At 36.1% G+C, this 25,097-nt stretch overlaps 1 protein-coding gene across 9 annotated transcripts in view; it reads left to right on the top strand.

Annotated features, from left to right (window-relative positions):
• Positions 1–25,097, top strand: part of PHLDB2 (pleckstrin homology like domain family B member 2) — a 70,466-nt gene that overhangs the window by 41,744 nt on the left and 3,625 nt on the right. For 5 of the 9 annotated variants that reach the window (XM_085304929.1, XM_085304925.1, XM_085304931.1 and 2 more), the window contains 9 exons: positions 358–468; positions 2,106–2,195; positions 5,514–5,657; positions 7,353–7,493; positions 8,073–8,172; positions 14,814–15,021; positions 18,978–19,068; positions 19,523–19,669; positions 22,143–22,362. In XM_085304929.1, the coding sequence (XP_085161055.1) occupies positions 358–468; positions 2,106–2,195; positions 5,514–5,657; positions 7,353–7,493; positions 8,073–8,172; positions 14,814–15,021; positions 18,978–19,068; positions 19,523–19,669; positions 22,143–22,362 (1,252 nt within the window). Of the gene's footprint in view, positions 1–357; positions 469–2,105; positions 2,196–5,513; positions 5,658–6,494; positions 6,669–7,352; positions 7,494–8,072; positions 8,173–12,939; positions 13,068–14,813; positions 15,022–18,977; positions 19,069–19,522; positions 19,670–22,142; positions 22,363–25,097 lie in introns of those variants that run through there. The other 4 variants (XM_085304935.1, XM_085304930.1, XM_085304933.1 and 1 more) reach the window with 4 other exon arrangements.

The following is a 25,097-nucleotide window of genomic DNA, read 5'->3' as shown; positions in this document are numbered from 1 at the left end:
ACCAGATTAAGAAAAATCTCTTTATTTTTAAAATCAGTTGTAAAGGTCTTATTTCAACCTTTTACATAACAGTTTTGATCGGAGATCAGAAGTGGCGTCTCTAAACCAATTCCATTCAATATGTTAGTCACTGCATTATCAAAGATCGTGTGCAATTGTCCTTTTCTTTTGTCTCTTAGAGAAATTATGTCCTTACTATCTAAATTATGTTTAATCATCTCCTTCAAAGCAGTGGATTGTCTTGTAAAAACTTATTTTCCTATTGTTTAGGCTCTCATGAATGCAGTCATTGCTGGAGGTTGTCCTGTGATTTCAAAGTTAAATATGTAAAATATGATTGTTCTATTTTTATGTTAGGAAAAGATTTCTGCTCTCAAAAAGCAGGCCACTCATATTGTCCAACAAGCACAAAGAGAACAAGATCATTTTATAAAAGAGAAAAATAACTTAATAATGATGCTGCAAAGGGTAAGTATTTCTTGTCTTTCCACTATTTTAAATGTGTAATAAAAGAGTGTATAATAAAAGAACTTAGAACATGAGAAAAGCATTGTCGTATAGAAACTGGCAAGTCAGTATTACCTTGATGGGCATCTTTTACTTTCAATGTCTTGGGGAAAGAAAAGGAAAACATAATTTGTAATTTAATTAAATTTAATTAATTAGCAGATTTCCTAAGTGAAAACTATAATAGCATTTGATGATAGAATCATAGAATCAGTAAGGTCGCAATGGACCTCTGGAGATCATCTAGTCCAACCTCCCTGCTCAGCAGGGTCACCTAGAGCATGTTAGACAGGATAGAGGCGTTCCCAGTTAGGAGCATTCAACCTGAGGCATCCACCAAGATGCTGAAGATAGAAGCCTGACCTCTGTTCCATTACTGGAACTGCCAGAGGGCCACTAAGGACATGAAAGCTAAAAGCTTGCCTTTCTCTGCTAGCTAAACAGGGAGCCTCAGCCCCGTGTTGGATCCTCACGCTAATCTTACGCATCCAATATCAAACAAAATCTGTGCATGAAAAGATAACAAACAAAACCTGACCTTTGCTGTTAGGATTTTATAATATGATACTGTAATGCTTGCAGTGACTCCAGTAAAGGATTTCTGAAAGTGCACATAGAACGCTCAATTTTTTGACTTGTAATAGGCTATACTAAGCCACAAAATTAGCTATTTAGATCAGTGAACATCTATTAAAAAAAAAAAAAAAAAGCTGTCTTGAACTCTTCATGTTCTTTTTTTGTTCTGTTTTAATCGTGAGAGGAATTATGTTTAGTTCGTTAAGAAACGTGAATGTTTTCAGAATGCTAAAAGCTTTCAGCATTTTTGAGGAGCTTTTTGCTTGGCTTTTTTTGTTTTTCACCTTTAACAGTTTAATAGGGCTTGCTTTTCAGACCATTCTGATCCTTCCCCAGTAAAACCTAGCCCTTTTCTTCTTCTCAGAAACCTCAGACTGAGGACCGTCAAATTCACAGACTCCCAGAAGTGGTTGAGTATGTTGTGATAGTGTACACTGGATAGGTGGTCTGGAATTTTTTGAAATTGATGGGAATCAAGCTGAGAGAAAAGGTGTCCATGATTCCTTCTAAGCTTAGGGATCATGGAGCCTTTTGTAGCTGCCAGGTATTTGGGTGCCTTGTAGCATCTGACTCTGTAAGGTGACACTCAGGCCAACACTGGTCCCTCTGTCTTTCTCCTCACAATCAAGTATGATTTCCATGCAAGTGAAACCTCTGTACAGGGACCTATGGGGATGATCCAGCTAGGTCACCAGTCTGAACTGGTGGAAAATGAGGATCTTGAGTGCCAAGGGCACACTCCTGCAGGCCAGTTTACACATAGCCTGAGACTTCCAGATGCTACTTCTTAAAGATCTTTTCTGAGTTTAGATCTACTCTTCTGAATCTTTGCAAAGCATCTTTTGGGAGGCTACTAGAGGTTCAGTCCTGCTGTGTAAGTGAATGAAGTTGGAGTTCTGCTGTATAATTTCTAGCTTTCTATCTTAGAGTGTTTCTTTATTCTCTTAGAAAAAATGGTTAGCATTTATTTTTACTACATTGCTATTGGTTTTTAACATACACTCTATGTCTGTTATTATCAGGAAAAAGAGAATCTCTGTAACCTGGAAAAGAAATATTCTGCACTTTCTGGAGGAAAGGGATTTCCTGTCAGTCCCAATAGTCTAAAAGAGGTAAATAGGTTTCATTGCTTTTTACTTCACTATGTCATAGGCTTAACTTTTAGTAACATCTTACATGAAAACACTTTAGTGGCTAGTCACACACTTTTTTGGAGATGATGAAATTACTTTGTAAGATATACAAATGCAGAGTAGGGCAGAAATAGTTTCTCTGACATTTTCCCAGATGCGGCTGGCCCTAGGTAAATTACAATTTTATAATGAGGGGATCTCATTGATAATGAGGGAAATCTAATTTTCTCAAAATGGACAAGTAAACGTCATTGAAATAAACACAAGGTTCAAGAATAACTCTGTATTGAATATATTTCAGTCATATTTTTGTACTATGTATGGTATCATTGGCCTCTCCTCTTTTTTCTTTTTTCAAGGCTCTACAGAAATGTATTAAAAATGTACATTTTGATCTTTCCATAAAGCACTGAGTAAAAGATCTCAAGCTCTTGTAGTCAGAAGATTGCTATTGAGCTATTTATTTAACTATTGTGAATAGTGAGAATACAGATGCCAAATATTTTTGCTGGAAAAATTGAGTTAGTTGAGTTTTTACATGATGAGCCTCAGAGCTTACCTGTAAATATCATCTTAGTTTGGAGATTACCAGTTTAAGCTCTCAAACTCAAATCTGTGAAGAAGGTCAGCATAAGGTAAGCCACAGACTGTTATAAAGATTCAGTCAGCACATATAACATTAAGTCTACATATTTATCCTCTTCCACTGAGTCAATGAAGTTTTTAAGTTTACAATAAAGTTACAAATAATAAATGGAGAAACAGGAAAAACTAGCATTTAAAATACTCTGACAGGTATCTGTGTCGCAAACACGTGTCCTCTTGGTGCCTGGGAAATGTGATCTTGCTTATTTGTCCTCAAAGTTCCTGTGAACCAGGAGGGCCTTCAAAAGATGGCAATGGGGCTGGGCGCCCTTCCTGACTGCAAACCATGTTGCATGTGCTTAGGTATATCCAAACTTTCAGAGTCCAGGTGTGCTCTGATGTGCACATCTGACCTCCCATCAGGAGATCTGGCTTCGCTTACACTTTTATGAGATGAATCTGTTTATTTTCTTGCTAGAGAAGCAATTTTTTCTGATTTTTTCTCTGTATCCACGTAATGGTTTGTTTAATCTCAGATGTTTCAAAATGCAACTACATTAAGTGAGCCTGACAGTCCTTTTATTGAAATGGTTTGTTCAGYAGTGTCATTCTATGCATTGCAGTGAAATTACTTAGGATTTACTTTAAGGTAAATGAGAGAAGAATCAGCATACATTACTTACTTTATACTCTGCGTCTCCTTAGGCTCCCTCCTATAGAAGAAACTGCTTTCTTTGTCAGCTGTTACATTTTGTTTCACTTCAGTTTAGTTTTTGTCTGACTGTTCTTTTGTTCAGGAACCTTTAAAAATCTGCTCCCAGGTGGCGCACAGGCTTAAACAGACTCCCTGAACTGAGAAGTTAATTTTGCCATGCAGTTGTTCATGTATCAATTGGGAATTTAATCTGTGCTTTCACTTTTCCCTACCTCTCCCAAGAAAGCATGTGTTTCTAACTCTTTTCCATCCACCGTGAAGTTTACTCCCTGTTTGCATAGCTGCAGACATGAAGAGGGCCTCATAGAGTAAAGAAGCAGGATGCTTACTCCAGAACTTAAATAAATTATGAAAATCTGTGCTGTTTTGAAAAGTTCAGGTTTGACAAAACTTGACTTGGATCTTGACTTTTTTTATAAACATATTGGGAATCAGATTGGGATTATAAGAGTCTGAATTCATATATATATATATATGAATAAAGTGTTAAAAAATATAGTGTTAAAAATGTTTTTATTACCTGTGAAAATGAATGCAATATTACACAGCAACTGGTTCTTTCAATCCCATTTAAGTGAATTTTATGTTTATTAACAATGGATTTTATTTTACTCTGCTATGGCTTATGTTTTGAGGGGAAAAGTCTAGTATCTTACCTATTCTCCTCATTTAATATTTCATCAAACTGTATTTGAGTTAAGATTTGCCTCTTATTTCTAGAGTGCTGTGTTCAGGATGAGACTACAGTTTCCAAAATCGTGTAGGTGGCTTGAAATAACTGATAAACACATTGAAAATATGCTAAGAATTAAAGGGCTGTTTTCCTTCTTTTTTCTTCTTTTTTTTTTTAACATGCCTCCTTTGATCATTGCTAAATTTCTGTATTTTTTAAAAGAAGAAATACTAGAGCAATCTCTTATGGCTTCTCTGATCATTTAGGTGCCAAAAGTATACACACTAATGTGTCAGCATTCTGGTGCAGTCATGAAAACATAACCCTTTTGGAGACCTTCCCAATTTAAAAGCAGCTCACTATATTGATTTGAAAATAGGCATATTACTATCACATTTTTGTGACATCATTTCAAAAAGGATTTATTCTTCTTTTGAGTAGTCTTTTTGTCTATGGATAAAGTGTTGAGGCCTGAATTTTTTAGTCTGGTCTCCTATAGACCGTGGATTATAAGCCATATTTTATTTTTAAATAAGATTTATTTAGTTAACACTAGAACACATATAATCATTATATTCTCCCATTATATCACAACTCTGCCTGCCTGAACCTGCTTCTCGGGCAGAAGTGTGCTCTCATGTCCATTCCTTTTCCCAGTCTGTCACCTCCTGTATGTTTGTTTGAAAAAAAGGTGGGGGAGGGAGGGCAAATTGAAATAGCTATTCATGGGGCTAACACTAACAGCATTTTACATGAGCTTCCCAATAACATCTAAAATTTGGAAGCAACTTTCACACAATACAGATGGAAGATGTTGTGTCAGGGTAATAAGTAGAGTAACAGTGGCATATCTTTATGTAAATTCTTCTCAATTCTGTTAGTTATTTGGCCTACTTAAACTGAGCATAATTAGGCACAAAATACATTGAGGTAGATTATTTAAATAAAAACAAAAGTTTAAGAAATAAAAAGGTGGGTGAAATAAGATTTATTTTTCCTTTCCCTCCCATCTGTTTTACTGACAAAAAGCTATATAACTTCTAAATTGTATTTATATTTTAATAAAATCTGTTGGTCACTTAATGTACATTTGCCTTTTGATGACACAAATGTATTTAGAATTAAATGATGAACAATTTTCAGAATCCAAATATGCAAAATTAGAAAAGTGTGATAATTTTATTATGTTTATGTTGAACTGTTTAGATAATAATGAATATTTGGCTGTATCACTCTAAACTAACTTTCATCGTACTGGATACATTAATCCTCTTGCATGTCTTTTGGCTTTTGCTTCTTTTAACTTCTGAATTCCTCCTTTTAGGGTTATATCAGTGTAAATGAAATTAGTGAGCTGTATGGCAGTTCCACGAATATATCCCCTTCCACTCAGCCCCCCAAAGATGCTGAAGCAGTTGCCACTGAGCCCTCCACGGCTGTGCTGACGAGCCAGCCACAAAATAAAGAGGTTTGTTTGAGAGACATTTCCCTTTGTTTGCATTGTTTTTCGTCACTGCCTTTTCTGCCCTTTTTTTTTTTTTCCCCCTCCTTCCCCCTCCTTTTGGTCATTCAACATGTAGTAAATTGACCCTAAGGCAAACTGCCATCTCCCAGTTAATGAGTCAGGTAATGGTTTAAGAGTAAAGCTGAAGGAATGCTCCAGCTGTAAAGTGTCTTTGATGTTGGAGATGGGACTCTAAGGCCAAAAAACCTAAATGARTATGACTCGAGCAGCAATAAGTGACATCTCTGCCTATCAAACATTGAAACGTAATGCACGCTTGGAGAAGCGTCTGTGGACACATTTAATGATCATTTGTTCGATGGCTCTTAGGTGTTCATTTTGTATGTTTTATACTTTTTTTTCTGTGGGGTGATAGAAGATGTATATCTTGAATATTTGGGGGAGATCAGTAGCTTCTAATTATCTTAGTTGCTCCATGGAATCTGTCCAGTCTGTGTCTTCTAGCTTTTTCTTTCTTTTTCTCATTCTTTGTGACAATTTTGTCTTTGTAACAACCAAAAGATATTTTTAATAAACCTATTTTTAAAGGAATAGAATACCTTTATGAATGTAAATGCACAGACCTTTGTGTTGTGATAGGGCAGCACCTAGTTTAGGATTTGGCATATCTGTGCTGTTTCTGATAGTTATGTGTGCTTGAAGAGTTCCAGTAGAACAAATCACCTTTCCTGTTAAGTGCTCCAATAAACGTAGCACTAAGACTGCAGCTTGTATATGCCATAYCTTTTGAGCAATTCCAAAAGGAAAACTCTGTGTGTAATTTCTCTTTTTTCTATAAAGCTAAGATCACCTCTCTGTTCTGGATTTGTGTTTCCTCACTCTCTTTCTCCTCGCTCTATTGCTCAACTTCCATCAGTCCATTGGCCTGAGGTCATGGCTGCTCATGTAGATCCTATTCCTTTATCTGATACACCACCTCCTCTGCCAGCTAAGAAACATCGCAGGCAACCACAGGTAACCCTTCAAAAGCTGATGACTTGGGATGGGCTTTTTGTTACCATGGCCATGAAGTTAATTTACATGTGAATTTTTCAGGGTGTTATGATAGAGTTGATAAGCTGATCGTGCTTGCAGAGTGCTATACTTAAACACACTGCTCATTTAAATATATATAAAATATATTACAGAGTGTTATTGAATGAATATACTCCTTACCATATATGAATAATCCAGAGGCAAATGCTAATACTTAAGAGCCATTGTAACTGTTGGAAAACTTAAAGCAATAAAGTACCAGTGCCTATGTTTGAAGTCCTAAATTAATTTTTTTCCCTTTACATTTGGACAATGCCTCTCAAAAGCTGTATTTGTTTTAAGCCACCAGTTCTTCAGAATAACATGTAAAGAAGCATGTTTTTCTCTGTAATTGGATTCCAGTTATGAGCTAGACTTGAGAGACTTTTTAAAAAACTAGGTACAATGACATGTATGCAAAATATGTGCATGTATTTAATAAATATCCATTATCAGTGTGTTTTATACTGTGAGATTTGTAGAAATTCTGGATAACACAGTGATGCAGAAATTCTTTAAATATCATTCTTCCCAGTTAAGCCTTCAGTATATTCCATACAGAGCATAAATGAGCAAGTAGGTCAATTCGTTTTGCCAAAACTGTTTAACAAATTGCATTTTAAGCATTTCAGAAATCTGGAAGAGCGAAAGAAGCAGCACAAGGAATGCATGTACATGAGTGATACTTTACCTCGCAAGAAAACGACTCCATCTGTGTCACCGCACTTCAATAGTGCTACTCTTGGACGAAGTGTTACATCTAAAGTAAGTATTTACATGCAATTAATAGCTTTTCCATTTCTATATGAAAACCTATGTTACACTGGGGAACTGTAAGCATTATGTGGTCCTCCAAATTCATATATGCAATTGAGTTTGAAAKAAATTCAGATTTATTAACATACAGAAACATATGTAAGGCCTTCCATACTTCCAGCCTTTATTCTGACCTATAGAAATGCCGTGCTTTAACATTAATCATAAATGCATGATTTATTATTATCTGAAGGATTATGTTTCCAGATCAATTTAAAATGAGTCTAGACACTCAGCAAACTGTTTTCCTTTCCTCCTGTGGTCTCCCGATGGTAAAGAAAGATTGTGAATAAACTGAAAATTGTCTTTATTTGTGATAAGGTAAATTAACAAACAACTGTATGGTAGAGAAATCGCTTTGAAAACATTTTGGTCAAATGGAGACTGTGGATAACCAAAATATCCATGGCTGATTGATGTGATATGACATTGATATTCATGACAAAGCAAGTTATTTTACCATTAGTTGCTGGTGCAGAAATGTCTAAAAGTGTAGTTTTAACCATATATTTACAAAACCTGCTGCAGGGGCATTTACCACTAGGACAGAGCAACAGCTGTGGCAGTGTACTTCCTCACTGCTTGGCAATGATGACCAAAGAGTCRGAATCAAGAAGGATGCATAAAGGTAAGACCTTCTTATTTGATGCATTTCTATTAAAAGTCAGTGCTCGTTTTTTTGAAAAATAAATCCAAAACTCATGTATCTACAATCAACAGGACTACAAAATTATAAGTTTTCTCTCTTGGTTCTACGTTGTACAAGTTGTACAGTCTATTTGCAGGTAACAGCAAAGTTTAGACTGACACGGGCGTATGTGTAGATTTGAAGTATGTGATCATCAAATATACTCCAGCAGAATAGAAAAATACTTAGAAAAATACACATTGTGTAAACTGAGTAATTCCTGTGTGGATTTTGAGGCATTATGTTAAAGATAATGTGTTGCTTGCTTTCTTCATTTTTCTTTTTTGAATTACACTTCTCATGTCATGATCTTAAAAACTGTTTTCACAGGCATGTCTTTTTGCCTGGAAAAAATAATTCCCCAGTTTATGATTCAATACCATGACTTATCTTTGAGAATGTATGATTGCGTTATTGTGATCCCACATGAATATGGGCCTACAAAATAGGAAAGAAGTAGTGGTTCATTATGGATGTGTAGCTGCATTTTTGTAATAGGGATGTGACAATTCTGAATCCAAAAGAAAATTACATCTTTGAAACCTGATCTGTTAAGCTATGAGATTCTGTCTTGTTTGTCAGCTTGAATTGATGTATTTAATTTCTGCTTTAAGGAAATTCATTACTCTTCAGTTCCAAAGCGTCGATTTCTTTTCTTTCTGACACCTGAATCATTGTTATAAAAATTAATGCTATGAGACCTTATGTAGAATTGTAGTGACTAAGCCTGAGCCAGGATGGGACTTGTCAGAGCTAACAGATGTTAAAAGAACATGATTGAAGTCAGTCATATGTACCAAGATGACCCAATACATGGATAGAACAGATCTGCTGCGAAAGAATCACGATTTACTACATTTTACTTTATAGAGCTGATCCAGTTGCATTTTGTTCTTTTTTGAGCTTTAGTCACGCAGCAAGCCTTCCACAAGCCTACTGTGTTGTGGCCAGTTTTTATCTTGAAGTACTTCATACACAATACGGAAAGAGTGATTGCAAAGGGCATTAGAGTGTGTGACCAGAAACACAACTGCAAAGTGTTGCTGACTCTGATACAGGTGAAGATAGTTAATAGCTTTTAAAATAAATTGACTTTCTTTTTGGTCAGCATACAACTAAGAAAATACTAAGAGTATAGGCAGGTTACTTGTCTTAAGAGCGAAGAAGAAAGGCAGGCCCTAAACCAAACCTGAGTGATAGATTGACAAAAAGAGATGCGTTAGTTAAGGTACTTGGCACGTTAGTTGCTATATGCTGTGAGGCATAATGTGTGCTCTACTGCCTGCTATACTAGAAGATGATTATTGCTTTGAAAGAACCAACTGTTTGAATGGAAATACTAAAYTATGGAGAGAGGCTTAGGGGAGTTTGATTAATTCATAGCAGGAAGGTGGAAATTCTAGATGGCTTGTTTTGAAGCATCAGCTTTGTGAAAGGGAAATACTGCTGCTGGCAGGTGCTTTCCTTGAACTCTCACAGGATTTACAAAGTAAGGAGTACAGTCAAGACATGCAGGATGTAGCAATATAGGGATTCTTTATGCTTTGATGGCCTCTTTTAGTAATTAATGAAGGGTTTAGTACCCTCTTGCTCAACAGAGAGCTCCCTAAATTTATTTCTGTTGGAGGAACTAAGACAAATCCCGTGTAATTGGACATATTTTTTCTCTGTTTTGACAATCAACTAGCACCTGCATACCAACTTCATTTGGAGCTCTACAATAAATATATTTATTATATAATAAATACACTGTATTTCTTACAAAAACATTATTGGGGAAGATCAGATTAGCCGTTTTAGACTAAGTGAGTATTTTGGATGAGTAAGACTTTCTACTGAATCAGCAGAACTCTGCATCTTTTGTAGAAATTGCTTCTCTTCCCTGCCCCTCTCCCCCAAATAGCTAATGAGTAAATTAAAAGTGATCTCGATATGTCAGGTGTACTGCACCACTGCTTGCTTTGCTTGCCTTTCTTTCCCCACTTGACAGGTTTTCACTGCGTCAGTTTTCTGTATTCAAGGTGAGGTACTGCAAATGACAGGTCTTGGGTTACTGCTTCCTTAGGCATGCACTGTTGCACTGAATGCACCGCAGCCAGGCGTGGTCAGCGCAATGGAGCGTCATCGTCTAACATGACAAATGCCATTTTATCCGTTCCATTTGGAGCACTGGCCACAATGCAGTGTCACATGAACTGTGATACAAAGAGGATGATACACTTTGCTCCACAGAGAGGCTCCTAAAGTGGTATTAGCAGCTTACCAAATTCCTAAGGGCTTAAAAGCATTGAGCAAATACCTAGGCCAGATGCTCCCTTATGTTTGTATAAATCTAAAGAAAGTTTATTCAACAGTGCCTGGAGAAAGTGGCAGCTCAGCTAGTTTAAAGATGTTACCTGAGAATTACAAAATCACTGGTGTTTTGAGTTTTTTCTAATGGCTTTCTCCATTTTTTTTTATTTCGGTCCAAGAAGGTAAATGTAAAAGTCTGAAAAGAAAAATTCAGAGTTAAAAATGAAGTTGGGGAAAAGTAGAACTGCTTCATTTTGAACATACTGAACATGTTCCTGCACAATGTTAAAGCTATTAAAGTATAAGTAATGTCTATGAGTAAATTTTAGGCCACAGCCAGTGGAGATTCAGGAGGAACCATTTTCATAAATTTCCTCATACCAAACAGTCTTTATTGCAGGATTACTAAAAGTGTGTTTAGTCAGTCATGTGAGTTAGAAAAACATTCCTTGAAAGAAACAGTCAGTCTCACTAAAAATTGCCTGTGGGAAGAGCAGCTTATCAGTTGTTTAAGAGCACACATCTTTGGTGTAAATCATTTATGGAAAAACTGGTTTCTTAGCTGTCATTCATGAGGTATTTCTGAAGAACTATATAGAGATTATATATATTCAGCTCTCTGTAAGCAAACTGTGTGCAAAAAAATTAAATGAAGAAACTACTCTTTGGTGTAATCTAGAGACCAGACCCTGCACAGGTGGAATCTTGGGCCCATGGAGTTGCCATGGGACGCTGGGGACCAGAAGCCCAGGCAGGCGCAGGTAGGAGCGAGGGCTCCTTGGGCAGTCTAGTCCCGTACACTGTGGGCTGCTCTTCCAGAGCAAAGGGGAGATGGTTGCTTGAGAGTTAAAACGTGAGACAAGACATGACACTGGGAAGAACACCATTTGGACAGAGATGTTACATAACAGCAAGAAGATTATTTGTAGTATTTCTAAGCAGAACTTTAGAAGTCCACTGAAAAACAATATACTGAGGGAGACGTACATATTTAAGACAAATTTATAAGCTTTTCTATATGGTTTGTTTTTGTTTTTTGCTCTTATAAAACTCAGGAAAGGCCAGAAAAGGTATGAAAACGTCCCTTTACCTGGCTGTGTCCAGCATTGTTATGTTTTGGCAAAAGTACTGATTGCGTCAGCACTGTCAAGTAGTTTCCCAAATCTGTGAAAAATTTAAAATAATTGTTTAAATGGTGATAGCATTTCACAAATCCATTTTTTCACACTGTAAAATAACCTGTCACAACAAAACTTCTGATTAATGCTAATATCTGCAGAGCTACTGTTTTGTGAAGGACTTATCTTTTGCTTCTTTGCTCATAGCCAAACACGTACAGCGGAAAACTTGGAAATAAATCTTTGTAGATCTGTGGGTTACATTGCCTAGGCAGACTTGGGCTTTCTCCTTTGGCATGTTTCAATACAAAAAAATGTATTTTGACATTTTAATATCTATGTTTATAAAAAGAGGAAAAAATGGAAAGAAAAGAAAATATTGTACCAAAATCTTTTATATATATATATATATATAAAGAACTGCTTTTAACATACTTGACAGTGCTACCTTTAACAACGGCTTTCACTTACAGTTCTGACCTCATTGCTATTTTGTGGTGTCATATTTGTTCTTTGTGATTCTGCAACAACTGTAGGATTTCTTTTTTTTTTTTTTTATGATATGGCTTTATGGATATTTGTAATATTTTGCTGAACTTAACTTTATTATTTTACTAAGAGAATACAAACCAGTGCAACAAAAAACATTATTTTAGCTATTGCCAGCTTGCAATTATATTGTTGGCTTTTGGGAAACTTTTAGTGAAGTTTAAGATCCTACTAGGAGCTTGATATTTCTAAGTGCATGTTCTACGTGCAGAACTTCTTTAACCAATAGATTGTACTTGTGTGATGTGTAAGCCAGTCTATAATGGAAGTAGGTTGGCTGTGAGGTTTTTTTGAGTCACTATACAGCTGATTCTGATCTTTGAATTGTGTGTTGCTTAAGGCCTGAGGAGCACATGAGACTATCACATTATATAATGTTTCTGTGAATGCATGTCATTCTGTGACCTAACTGTTTTACTGCATAGAAAGAGACATGTCTTGAAATATATAGTTACATTTGCGTGATTATATAAATTTAACTGACAAATTTTTGACTTAAATAATGGATTCTTTATCATCATGGAAAGTTGTACATGTCATGAAAGTGTTCATATTTGTAAAACTAGTATGTTTCTCTGTATTTTGCAGAAGAAAAATCTAAAAGGTACAAGATATGAAATTAAGATTTCTCTGTAGTCTGTATTTTTGCAAAGGGCTTAATAGACAAAGATTCATTTGAATACAGTTTCTTTCACTAATTTATTTTTTTCTCTTTTTCCATAATGAATAATGAAAACCATTTTTACAGGAGCAATTAGTCATTCCAAAGGTTCGAGTATGAAAGGTAATTGCATATCTGCAATAAAAGCAGCATTTGCCATAATAATGGAGAAAAAAAAAATTGCACATGCAAATCAGTAACATCTGTGTTGTGTGATGCTATTATCTACAAATGCTGAAGTGTATTTGTATCCCTTTTGTTTCTTCTACTAATCAGTGCAGTTGAACTTTTGTTGAAATTTAATGTTCTCTCAAATGGCAAGTACAATTCCATTAGTTTCTTGGAAACCAGCTTCAATTGTCTATGAAAAGCCTTTGTGTTGTACAGAGAGAAGCAGAATGAAGGGAAGAGGAAACAATTTATCTGCCTTGGAGATGTGTGTAGGGCATGATTTCCACAATAATATGCTTTAATGTTTCAGCCTGAGTCATGCTCTTCAGAAACCTTTTGGAGAGGATTATAGCCTTTCCAAGGTAGAGCTGCGGTTGTTGGCTCCCTAAAACAGAACTCTTCTGACTCAAATGTCAGAGGAAATACCACACAGTAATGTTATATATGCAGATAGAGAACGAGACCAAGGCAGGAAAATACTCCCAATTCAAACAAGGTTTTCTAATATCGTAACGGTGTCTAATAAAAATTTGTATGTGGATTTTACAGACATTTTTCTTATGTTTTTTGTTTGCTTAAAAATCTGGAGTGTCAGTGGTGTGTTTCCTCTATGAACGGGAGATTTTAATTTTGTCTAACAGTCATCCTTAACACCCAGCTCTGCCACCAGCTCACTTTTTTGGTTAGGATTGCGCACAGAGTACTTGTCAGAGTATCAAAGCTGTGAGAAAATGTAATTTCTTGCATCAATTCAAGGAAAAATCGATCAGTGAAGCTATGTTTGTCATCAAGTACATTAAACAAACCTTAAAAGAGCATTGTGAAATCTTTTCAGCAGTTAAAATGATAATTGTCATTTAGCGCAAGAACCTCTGTAAGTCTGTGTAAATGCTACTGTTTTATTTACAAAGAGTAGTGGAGACATTATATTAAAAATACTTCTTCAGAATTATTTTCAAAGGAGATATAGTCAAACCAAATTTCCTATATTCAAGGATGGCTTTTAAAATACTTAATTCCAAATTAGCCTGTAGTTGAATACTTAACCTGACTTCTTGTCTGAAATAAATATACTGGTCTGTCAAGTACACTTAAAAATTAGACTTTCCACTCATGTGACTCTTTTGTTGAATGGCTTGGTTTTGTAGAAAATTAAAAAGCAGAAAATTTAAACACTACATAAACCTTACTTTTTGTTACAGTCACTGAGCTACAGAGATCTGTTTCAATCATATTGGGTGAACTGTAGTTTTAAAGCTCTAGGAAAGTACCTGTGCAATGGTAACTACAGTAATGTGAAAAGTAGCCTATTTATTTCACCTGAAACCAAAAGCCAACCTGCAGCTACCCAAAGGCAAAATTCCCCCAAAAGACAAAAGAAATACTGCACATTCACTACATCCAACCAAACAAGTACTCTACACATTTGAATATCAGGACAATTTTTTATTTAAACAGTGATGATTGTTCTAGGTCTCTGAATTACTTTGGAATTTGGCCTAATTTATGCATATTAAATTTTCTCAATTCACATACAAGGATATATATTGAAAAGCCAGCCATACTAGTCTGCATATATTACAGATGCTGTACCCACCAGTGATAAAATGAGTATTTATAGGTTTTATTTCAGTTATGATTCTTTTATGAAATTAACTGTAACATTGTAGTAGCTAGGTCACAATGCAGTTAGATCTGAGCTGGTATTCCAAATGCTTGCACTGCTAACACTTTATGTTCAAGTCACAGGATTTCCTGTGTAAAATAAGTGTTTCCTCTGTACTCTGCAGGGTATAACCATCAACGTATATGTGAAGAACACAGGCAGAAATCTCCTGAATTCTACAGCAGAACTGCATCTGAATCAAATGTATATTTGAATAGTTTCCATTACCCAGATCGTAGTTACAAGGACCATGCCTTTGATACATTAAGCTTAGATAGTTCTGACAGTATGGAGACAAGCATATCAGCATGCTCACCAGATAACATTTCCAGGTAAATAATTTTCATTTTTGACCTTATAATGGTCATAGGTTTATAATATTAAAAAAGAAAAAAAAAAGTAGATGTTGATGCTACAGTAATGTGAATACTGCTAACAGGTTAAGAAAATAAAGATATTAGATGGGCATAATATTTACATTTGTGTAGCATTTCATCAAGTTTAACTGTCATCTTATCTGTTTATTTGAAGATGGAAAATATAGAGAGGCTAAGTGACCAGTTCAAGGCTATACAGAAATTTGTGTCAGCTCTGAACAGAAATTTAGAAGTCATTGATGCTCTTTTCAGATGTAAATAATGGCTGAACTTCCTTCTCTGTGCACTACAGATTTCCGGTGATAGGAAATTTCTCAAAGCCATCTGCCAGTGATGAAGTACACTTGTTCTGCATGTCYAGCATGCTAACTTAATTACTTATGCTGAAACATTTTGGAGTCCTCTAGATTTTTTTGGCATTTCCTCTCCCTTTTGTGGCTCAGTAAAAACAAAGAGATAATAATGAAAAGACTTAAAACCCTAGGCTGTGCTTCTCCAACCCTAGGAGACTGTCAGCTCAGACACTAGTTAAAAAAAAATCTTCCATTTATGTAAAAAGAAAAGTCCAGCCAAGTCTCAAAATTGTGAGCAGACAAGTTTTCTTTCTAACAATCTGGGTTTAATGATAGTGCTTTCATTTCTGCTCATGGTCCTGCCCCAGTAATTTCACAAGTGCAGGTAGGGGCTGTGAATTAAATACAACATTGTCAAAGGATTCAAAATCTCATGTGAACATCGGGGTAGCTTTCTGGCTAACGTGTTTTATTCAGCATCTGTTTCCTGTAAAAGGGTGTCGGCCCACTCATTTCCTCTTGTAGTCCTTAACACTGCAATACTAGGAGTCTTGGAAAATACCAGTGAAATTGATTTTGCTGGTTGTTTTTATGTAGAAGCATTAGGACTCTGGCTCTGAAGAGTTCCCTTTAAAATAGATATATAGTTGGCTAGTTTCCAATAGCCTAACACAGGCTGGGAATTATAGTCTTACCTTGGTAGTTATCTAATGTGGCAGTGGTAAAAAATCTGACTGTGCTGACCATTTCGGAGGAAGAGCACATGTTGCTTGAACTACCCAAGAGCCATCTTATAAATGGAATCTTCCATCTAGGATTTCAGAGCCCTGTCTGCTGTTGCATTTCACTGCCATTGTTTGTCCATTTGTCTCCTGCATGTTCCAGCCGTCATGGTTTAAAAAAACAAAAACAAACAAACAAAAAAAACTCAGAACAAATATATTGGTTTCTCAGAAGGCAGTTAGTTGAGGGAAGAAAAAAGAGCTTTGACTGAATCTGTTAATAATTCTTGGAAGATAGCCAACTTAATTTCCTTCTTTAACAAAGATTTCCTTAATTGAAATGAATTCATATTGTTTTAGATGGTGTTTGAAAATGAAAAAAACCTATGTTGTTTTGTTCTGACACATTTAAACTATATAAGGCATATTTTACCTTTTTTGCTGGAAATACAGAAAGTGTCTGTGCTCAAAGTACAGGAGAAATAAAACTGTTCTTGCAGTGCAGTTTGTTAGCTCACCGAAATATATGATCCTGTGATCAGTTGATTGACTAGCAACTTCATTTTTCCTGGTTGATTTTTCAGAGATTATGATTTTCTGCTATGCATTAATTTCTGTGAGGAGGACAAGCAAATTGGGAGTGAAAGGATTTAATTAAGCTGATAAGTTACYGAAGTTGAGTATGAGGTATTGACCAGTTTTGTGTGGGAGAACTTACTATAGTTAAACCATTTTGCATGTTTTACTTTATTTTAACTTACGAGCTCACTGGTTTTACTAAGGTTATTTGACTCAGGTTCTGTAGGCCTCTCAACAAGATGTACTAAGGCCCAATTTAGGTTTAGGCATCTAAGTCAGTGGCCTGATTTTGTGGGTTTTGTTCAGAGACAATAAGCTTCAACAGCTTTGATAGATTTCAGCTGGATTTGTCTGATCTGCAGGCTTGGGTTAAATCAGGTATGTTATTTCGCATTGTACTATATTCTCATGAAACGTCTTCCCAATATCAGACAGAGAAATGTGTTCTGGAGATTATCACACAGGAAGAGCATTCTCTTAGCAGTCTGCTGTTGACAAAATCCTAGTCTTACCAGAAATAGCCAGCAGAAGCACGCTCAGAAAGCTGAAGATGTTGGTCTTGTAGTTTTCTTTCTTGCCTATGACACATAGTGGGACTACTTCCACTCTACCTTAGTCCCTTCACAGTGATCTATCTGCTATTAAGAAGCATGAATAAACCTGCCATTTGACACCTACTTTCACTAGAGAGGTCAGTTAGTTTTCAGTATAATCCCAGGTCAAGTTTCTCTCTGCCCTGAACATTTGACCTTATTCAATTTCTAACACTGTTGTGCTTTAGTCTAATGACACTGGTAATGGTAACATACCTAATATTTAACTGTTCTTAATGAATACTATAAGATGAAAAATAAAATGGAGACCATGATGTTGAACATATTCACATATGAATATACCACAGTTGAAATGTCTGTTAAATTGAGATGAAAGAAATAAATTGTATTAGAGGAAAGATGCGTAGTATTGCTTGTTGGCTACCTACAAGACACCAGATACTGCCCTTTGCAAGAGAAAGTAAGCGTTTTGGCAGAGCTTTTAGAGAACTAGCGTATTAGCAGAGAATCTTAAATAATACTTCCTCTCCCAAATACTGCCTTGTTATGAAATCAGGGATGAAATGGAAACACCTCCTTAGAATGTGTAAAGAGTGACTTTCATATTATGGAATGCATATCTRCTGAGGCACATGGATACGTACTCAACCGATTAAATTTCCAACAGATCATATGAAACAGAAAACTGACTCTTTCATGATGGGCTTCTCTGRATTATTAATTACAAGAGTGTTGCCTCAAGAGGCACAAATAATCCTTAACGACTATGATGCCTGTACTAGAATCAAAACATCACTGTGACTCAAAGAGCATGAAGGATGTTCTATGGTACTTTCAGGCATTTTTAATTTCACTTAAAGGAAAATTAGTCATTACATTAAGTTGGAACATTGTTCCAAAGCAGGCATAGTAAATCAGTGACATGAGAAATAGGACAGAAATACGGAAAGTCTGTGTACAAAACCTGTATGGTGATCTAGTGGCCTACTGTGACTAGAGATGCTCTATAAACTGATTTACTAGCTGTATGTGTTAGGATCCTCTTCATCTCCCACCATGTAAGAGAGATACTTATCACAGCAGAGCTTTTGAGTCCCAGATACACAAGTGATGCCACCTTCAATAAGAAACTGGAAGTGAAATGTCATCCAAATATCGTTCTATTGCAAGAATGAGCAAAAAAAAAACTGACAGGCAAAGTGACAGCTGTGTTGCAGTAGGCCAGGATCTAGCGCTCTTTGTGATTACCCCTGTTACTTTGGCTTGTTGGGTACTTTAACTGGTAGATCCTTTCTGACACTGCTCTGCCATTGAGTGTCTTTTATGGATGTCTCCTAATACTCCTGATTTTTATCTAGCATTTCCTGATGATGATTTCAGAGACACAAAACAGATTCAACCCATAGCCAGAAAGACTTGAAAAGCATATTTAGATGATCACTAATGCCAGCTCTAAGAATCGGTGGTGTGTTCTGTTAGGACATGGTAACGGCCTCCATCCATATTTTGTTATCTGAGAGAAGATGACAAATCACAGGGGACACATTTTTAGACATCCGAGTCTGCGTTTCTCACAACTCGGTATGGACAACATGTCAACTGAGAGAGTATTGTGTACTTTATACATTATTTGTAATTAGTGCCTACTGCACTGAATTGGATCTTAAAAATACAGATTCAATTCTTAACTAATGTTGTATTGTAAAATATGGCTTTCATACCAGCTATTGTTTTAAATAACTGATTTGTGTGTGTGTGTGCAGTGCAAGCACTTCAAATGTTGCAAGAATAGAAGAGATGGAGAGACTTCTGAAACAAGCGCATGCTGAAAAGACCAGGCTGCTTGAGACCAGGGTAAACAAATAATTTTGTGATTAAAACTAAGAGCTGGCATGTTGGGTAGATAATACCCTCCTAAATGAATCATTAGGCCCTATATCATTAATGCCTAACAGGGCCTTAAAAAACAGGGCCTCTCTCTGCTCAGTTTTTCTGCGGCTTAGTCTCATACTGCATCTTTGAGCCCATATGCAATAGCTGCTCTCTCAATGAGTGAGTTCAGGGCCACTTAATATTAGAAGCTAATCAGTATTGCTCCTACACCTGCTATGAGAGTTGCTTATGAACAACTTGCATTTCTAGAGCAGAAATATTTGCGATTCTGATTCCAATCTCAGTCTACTTTGCAGGGTATACACTTCTGCCTACCTGAAAGGCAAGAAGGGATTTAGTCCTAGCTAGGACTGAAATATATTATCGGTTATAATTTCACATATAACTGGAGTTCTGCATGTGTTGTGGTATTTAGGAACGGGAGATGGAAGCTAAAAAACGAGCTCTGGAAGAAGAGAAACGTCGCAGAGAGCAATTGGAGAAAAGATTGGAAGAAGAAACTAGCCAGAGGCAAAAATTAATTGAAAAAGAAGTTAAGATACGTGAGAAACAAAGAGCTCAGGTGAGATATGTTGACATGAAATGGTTTTAGTGCAAGGCTTAACTCTTGATACAGAAACATGAATTGTATTGTAGATGTGGRGTTTATTTCTGCCACTGGTAAGCTAAGCTACTTCCAGCTGAATAGACTGACTTAGTACTTGTAAGATGTAATTGTGCTGCTTAAAGTTCGTTTGGGCTTTTGGAGCCTCAGATAGATTTCTCTGTATTCATTTAAATCTAAATAATAACATAGGTATCTATTTACCATCTTGTATCTAAAGCATAAATTTAATCTTACAAGGTTTGTTACTGAGTAGCACAGTATTTTGATCTGAACAATAGAAATTTGTGAGAGTTAATTTAATAAACCGTTGTGAGCTTTTTGTTTTTATTTGTTTGTTTTTCCCATTTTAATACATAAAATATTTTGGAATGTGAATTGTCATTTCCAAAATAGTTGACTGGAGAAAAAAAATGTTTTTCTACCTCCACATCTGCTTTAAGGAGAGAACAGCGTTTTTTCCACCATTATGAGGACTACACAAAAGAAGAAACATGATTTAGTAAAATCAGTATTACCTGTTACATCTTCTGTGCTTCTTTTTGGGTTCAGTGGTATCTTGAGCTCTCTTCAGGTTTAGTGTCTTACCTATTTGTTTATTCTACCATAATTAATGAGGTTTTGTACATGGTACAGCAAATGAATTAGGCAGCCATTTTTTTATTAATATAACATAGCAAACTAATGTGTCCATCTTAATATTTGTATATGGGTGCGGAAGTTTCCAAATCCTATTTGAATATCTTTCTGCTTTTATCTGTGTTATCTTAGCTAAATCTTTCTGTTTTATGTGTTACTATCATATTTCTTCTCAACATTCCTACGTAACTGGCCTTTTTAATTGATAAAAAATCAGAGTAATAGGACAGTCACATAGGAATTTTAAGCTATTTCTCATTTAGTATATTCAACCCTGTGTTCTTGTAATTACCAAATTTTAAATTTTATGTACACTTCATTTAAATGTTGTCTTTTTTTCTTCTTTAAGAACTTCTAATGACAACCCAGGTTTGGTGTAAACAATGATGTCATGCGTATATCTTCATTCATAACTGGAATGCATATGCATTGTAATAACAGTGCTAATTGGCAGAGAGACTAATAGCTGAACTAGTAGGAAGAAAAAACTGTTCTTTCAGAATGAACTGTGCTTTTTCATTATTTATTTTACTTCCTTTGTGCAGTGAGATCCAGTTTCAAGGTTATAATGTTTTTTTTCTTTCCAGCACTTCCTGACATTTAGAAATGTAAACTAGGGGAAGGAACTCCATCTTTGCACATGCCAAAGCTAGTTCCAGCTTGTATAGTAAAGGACTGCATAATTTTAGAAGGGTGCTAAAAGTTCTTACAGGCAACACAGCTCCCATTGCRTAAGGAGATGCTTGAGAATGCAATGAGAGAAAGTCCCTTAGATTTGTGACTCACAGTGGTATTTAAAGGCTAACTTTAGGCATGGAGCAGGGGCGGACTGGATTCTCCAGGTTACTGATTTCTCTGGAGTCAATGTTGGAGCGGGGAGAGAGAGCGAAAGAGGGACTGATTTCTTTGACAGGGGATTCAGAGCACCTAAATGAGGTTTCAGTTCTGAATCACCCTGTGACATAGCCTCTGTCTGCCTTGACTGTGGTAGGAGCCTCCAGAGACTTTGTCTCTTGGGTTTATAATGAGTTTTCTTTGCCAGACTTCTCAGGCACGGAGAACGAGCACATGGCTTCAACTGGCAAAGGTCCTAAATCACTCTTCGAATTGTTCTCTCAACTTATCCTATCCAAGTGGGATGCAGAGTCCTGAACACGATCAAGAGTGAAGCACCGTTTCCTGTCTGCTTTGCTGTCTCTTGCAAAGGGAATGTACTTCAGTTCTCTATATTGTTTTGCCGATTATGAACCACATTTAATTAGTTCAGAAGAAAGTAATTATATTTTGTTTAGAGCAATCTTTGTGAAACGAGCTAAGGAGTACAGTTCACTCTCATTCTTCCTAATACTACTTTTTCCTAAGAAGAGCATGTTTTTGTTGTTTCTATTATACTTTGTATTGAAGTACCTGTAATACTGAAATGTTAATAACCTAGATATTTACCCATTTTGCTGCACAGAGAGTAAGTATCTTGTCCAGAGATGTAAAGAGTTTGTGTAACACAACTCGATTTCTCTAAAGCAGCCACAGGCCTTTCACATTTAATTCACATTTTAATTCTAAAACCACCCATCTGTGCTCTGGTCCCTCTTCTACCAGTTTATCTAACTGATGATTTTGAGATATTCCCATGCTCTAATCTCACTTTTATACAAGTATCAAACATTTTGTAAAGATACATGTTTTAAGGATTTTTCTTTTAAAGAAATCTTGGCCTGCAGCAGAAAGAAAGAGCATAAGAGAAAAGTTGACTTTTGTTTAAGGAAAAACTACTTTCTTTTCTTTCTTGTAGGCCCGTCCCTTGACTCGCTACTTGCCCATTAGAAAAGAAGACTTTGATCTGCGAAGTCACATTGAAACAGCTGGTCACAACATAGAGACCTGTTACCATGTCTCCCTCACAGAGAAGACCTGCCGAGGCTTTCTGATTAAGATGGGAGGGAAAATTAAAACATGGAAGAAACGATGGTTTGTTTTTGACAGAAACAAGAGAACTTTTACTTATTATGCAGGTAGGTTGCTTTTTAGGATCACTTATTAGGCTATGTATGTCCCTCTGTTTCCCTGTCAACCTCAGTCATGTTACGAATATGGATGGAATCCCAAGTAAAACCTGAAGTTGCATTTTGTTGGTGCATTTTATRCATACACTCACAGAAGATGTAGTCCCTTCCTGGTAGTGTTTAATCCTAGTAACACATAGGAAACAAACAAGCATTACTGACAAAGGAAGACAGTGGACAGACAAGAGAAAAAAAGTAAGGTCATCATCACATTCTTAGTACATACAATAGTGGTTCCACCTAACTTATTTTTAATTATTACCTACTTCCCCCAATGACATAATGACTTCTTTTTGCATCATAAATAATATAATCTGCGATACTTACTAAAAACAATTAAATGAAATGCTTCTGCAGTTGCCTGACTTTATGTGCTGAAAAGTTTTTCAGGAAGTTTAATACACAGTAGACTTTAGGAGTTCACCAGATTTTTGAGAGTCTAAAGAATTTTAAAATGAACAACATGAAATGCTCTAAAACAGATTTCTGTAGATTAAATTGTCTTAATACATTATCTGGAGCTATTACAGTAATTTGTTATATTAAATCAAAACCAGAATTCTGGAACTTAAGAGCTTTGGGACTTAAGTTCTTAAATCTAACAATTTGCTATGCAATCTACACTGAATTTGACTTTGAAGTTTTGGAGGAAGACATAAAATTACTTTGTGTTCTGAATTTTTATTGTTGGGGAGGTCAATCAAGGGCCTATGTGGAATGGTAGTAGCTAAGAAGCAGAAGAAAACATCTGGTATTAAAAAGCAAACAAACAAACAAACAGTTCCATTTCCTTTTAGGACATTACTTCTTTTCAGCAAGTAATGAGGAACTAAAAATTGATGGTAATTATGCATTGCTCAGTCTGTCTTTTTTTAAAATACATCATCTGAATTCATTACATATCCACTAAATATTTTTGGTAGTTTACAATAATACTGTGAAGAATATGAGAAACAGAAACAGTTCTTTTTTTTATTTTGTTCTTAACAGCTGGTTTATTGGTTAGCAAGGCCTGTAACATACAACAGTGTTCCCATCTGGTACTGATCTTTTCCATTTTTTAAGTAGTTATGCTAATAATTTCCAGTTTCAGTTTTGAGTGCAGTACAGTTGCCATAATGCAATTTCAATTACCAAAGAAAACTTTTTATAACGTCTCAAGGACTGCAGCCAACAAAGAAAATTTCATGAGAATTCTGTACCAGCTAAGCAAAAATGCAGCTGTTTGTGTAAGTGGGGATCTGCTTAGATCTTCAAATATGTTTTAGATCTCAAATACAAATATTGATGCTGTAAATTCAGAATAAATGAACATTACATGAACATATAGGTGTATTGTTTTAGTTCGGTGAGTGTACTGAACAAAGAATTTATCCCGAAGCCTGAAAATTTAGTGTAATGACTAAAACGTCGGTATTTTCTGACCTGAAGCAACATGAGATTCCACAAAGTCCACTATGATAGGAGTTTGTGCGTACCTGAAATGTTGCTGTAAACAAAACTCAGGGTGGGCTTGCAAGGAGAGTGGATCACTGCTTGCTTGTACTATATAGACATATATTGTATAGTGTTGTATATAGTTTAGTAAAGCATGTGCTATAATGTAGTAATCTTATATCTCAGAACTTCTTCTGGTTCCCTTGGGGTTGGCAGGGAGATTCCCAACAGTGTACTTCTGAGCTTCTGGGATTTTTTTTTTTTTTAGCTATTATCTGAAGCTTGGAAATTGCTTGCAACTACTCATAGGATGTAAGCTGATTTCATGAGTGTTCAAAATGACTGTAGAGTCTCTCATGGGACTGTTTAAGATGTTCTGCTTGACTGCTCAGTGTTAGTGGAAAAACTGGGGACCAGAAAGCATTATATCCCCCAAACACTGGCAAAAAATACTGGAAGGAAGTTTGTGCTTTTGTGTCACGTGCGGCTTTGATTTTCTTAATACCATCTGGGATTATTTAACAAGTTCTCTTCCACTGCAGGAAAATGTGCTGAAGATGCTCAGTCTGGGTGCTGAAAATGGTCAATCTGTCCTGGTCATATCATAATTGCGATTCTTAAGATGTTAAGTTCACAGCCTGTATCCTCCTTGCTTCTCCATTCACTAGCCAATGCTGGGAGGGAGGCAAGCAGGCTGCAGGCTGGTGGCCTTTAGGCCACAGACTGATCTCTGCTGTGTGTTAAGGCACCGTATGTATATAATGCCAGACTTTAAATAATTTTTATCTCTTTCTCCTCTCTAGATAAAATGTGCAATAATGCTTTATCTTATCTGAATACTTTTTCCCAGTTGGGTCTGCCAGATGACAGAAATCAGTGCCAAAGGGGAGGCTATATGAAGGCTGCACAGAAAATCAACACTCTYAATCTGTTTATTTTTTAAATCTCATAATAAAAGCTACAGATGATGCAAAACCTGTCTTGGATTCTTAGAATGGGACTTAATATATTGCCTCCCTTGAAGGTAGATATCTAAATAGTTTAGAATTTACACCCTAGCAGTGGCTGTTTTTCTCCATTGACCTTAAAGGGAGACTAAACAACTAGCTCAGCCATATCTCCATTGTAGATATCAAAACTTAAGTGAGAAGACTCCAACCCTTTATTTCAGTTTTGTACATTATCCATTCAGGCATTCTTACCTCTGCTGTGAAGCAAATGGAAGGCCCTTTTTTGTAAGAGTGGCA

The sequence above is a fragment of the Rhea americana genome, unplaced genomic scaffold (assembly GCF_003343005.1).
Source record: "Rhea americana isolate MKP2758 unplaced genomic scaffold, rheAme1 scaffold_213, whole genome shotgun sequence".
In the NCBI taxonomy this organism is placed as follows: domain Eukaryota; kingdom Metazoa; phylum Chordata; class Aves; order Rheiformes; family Rheidae; genus Rhea; species Rhea americana.
The sequence above is the reverse complement of the archived record's forward strand: the minus strand, read 5'-3'. Positions and strand labels throughout refer to the sequence as shown.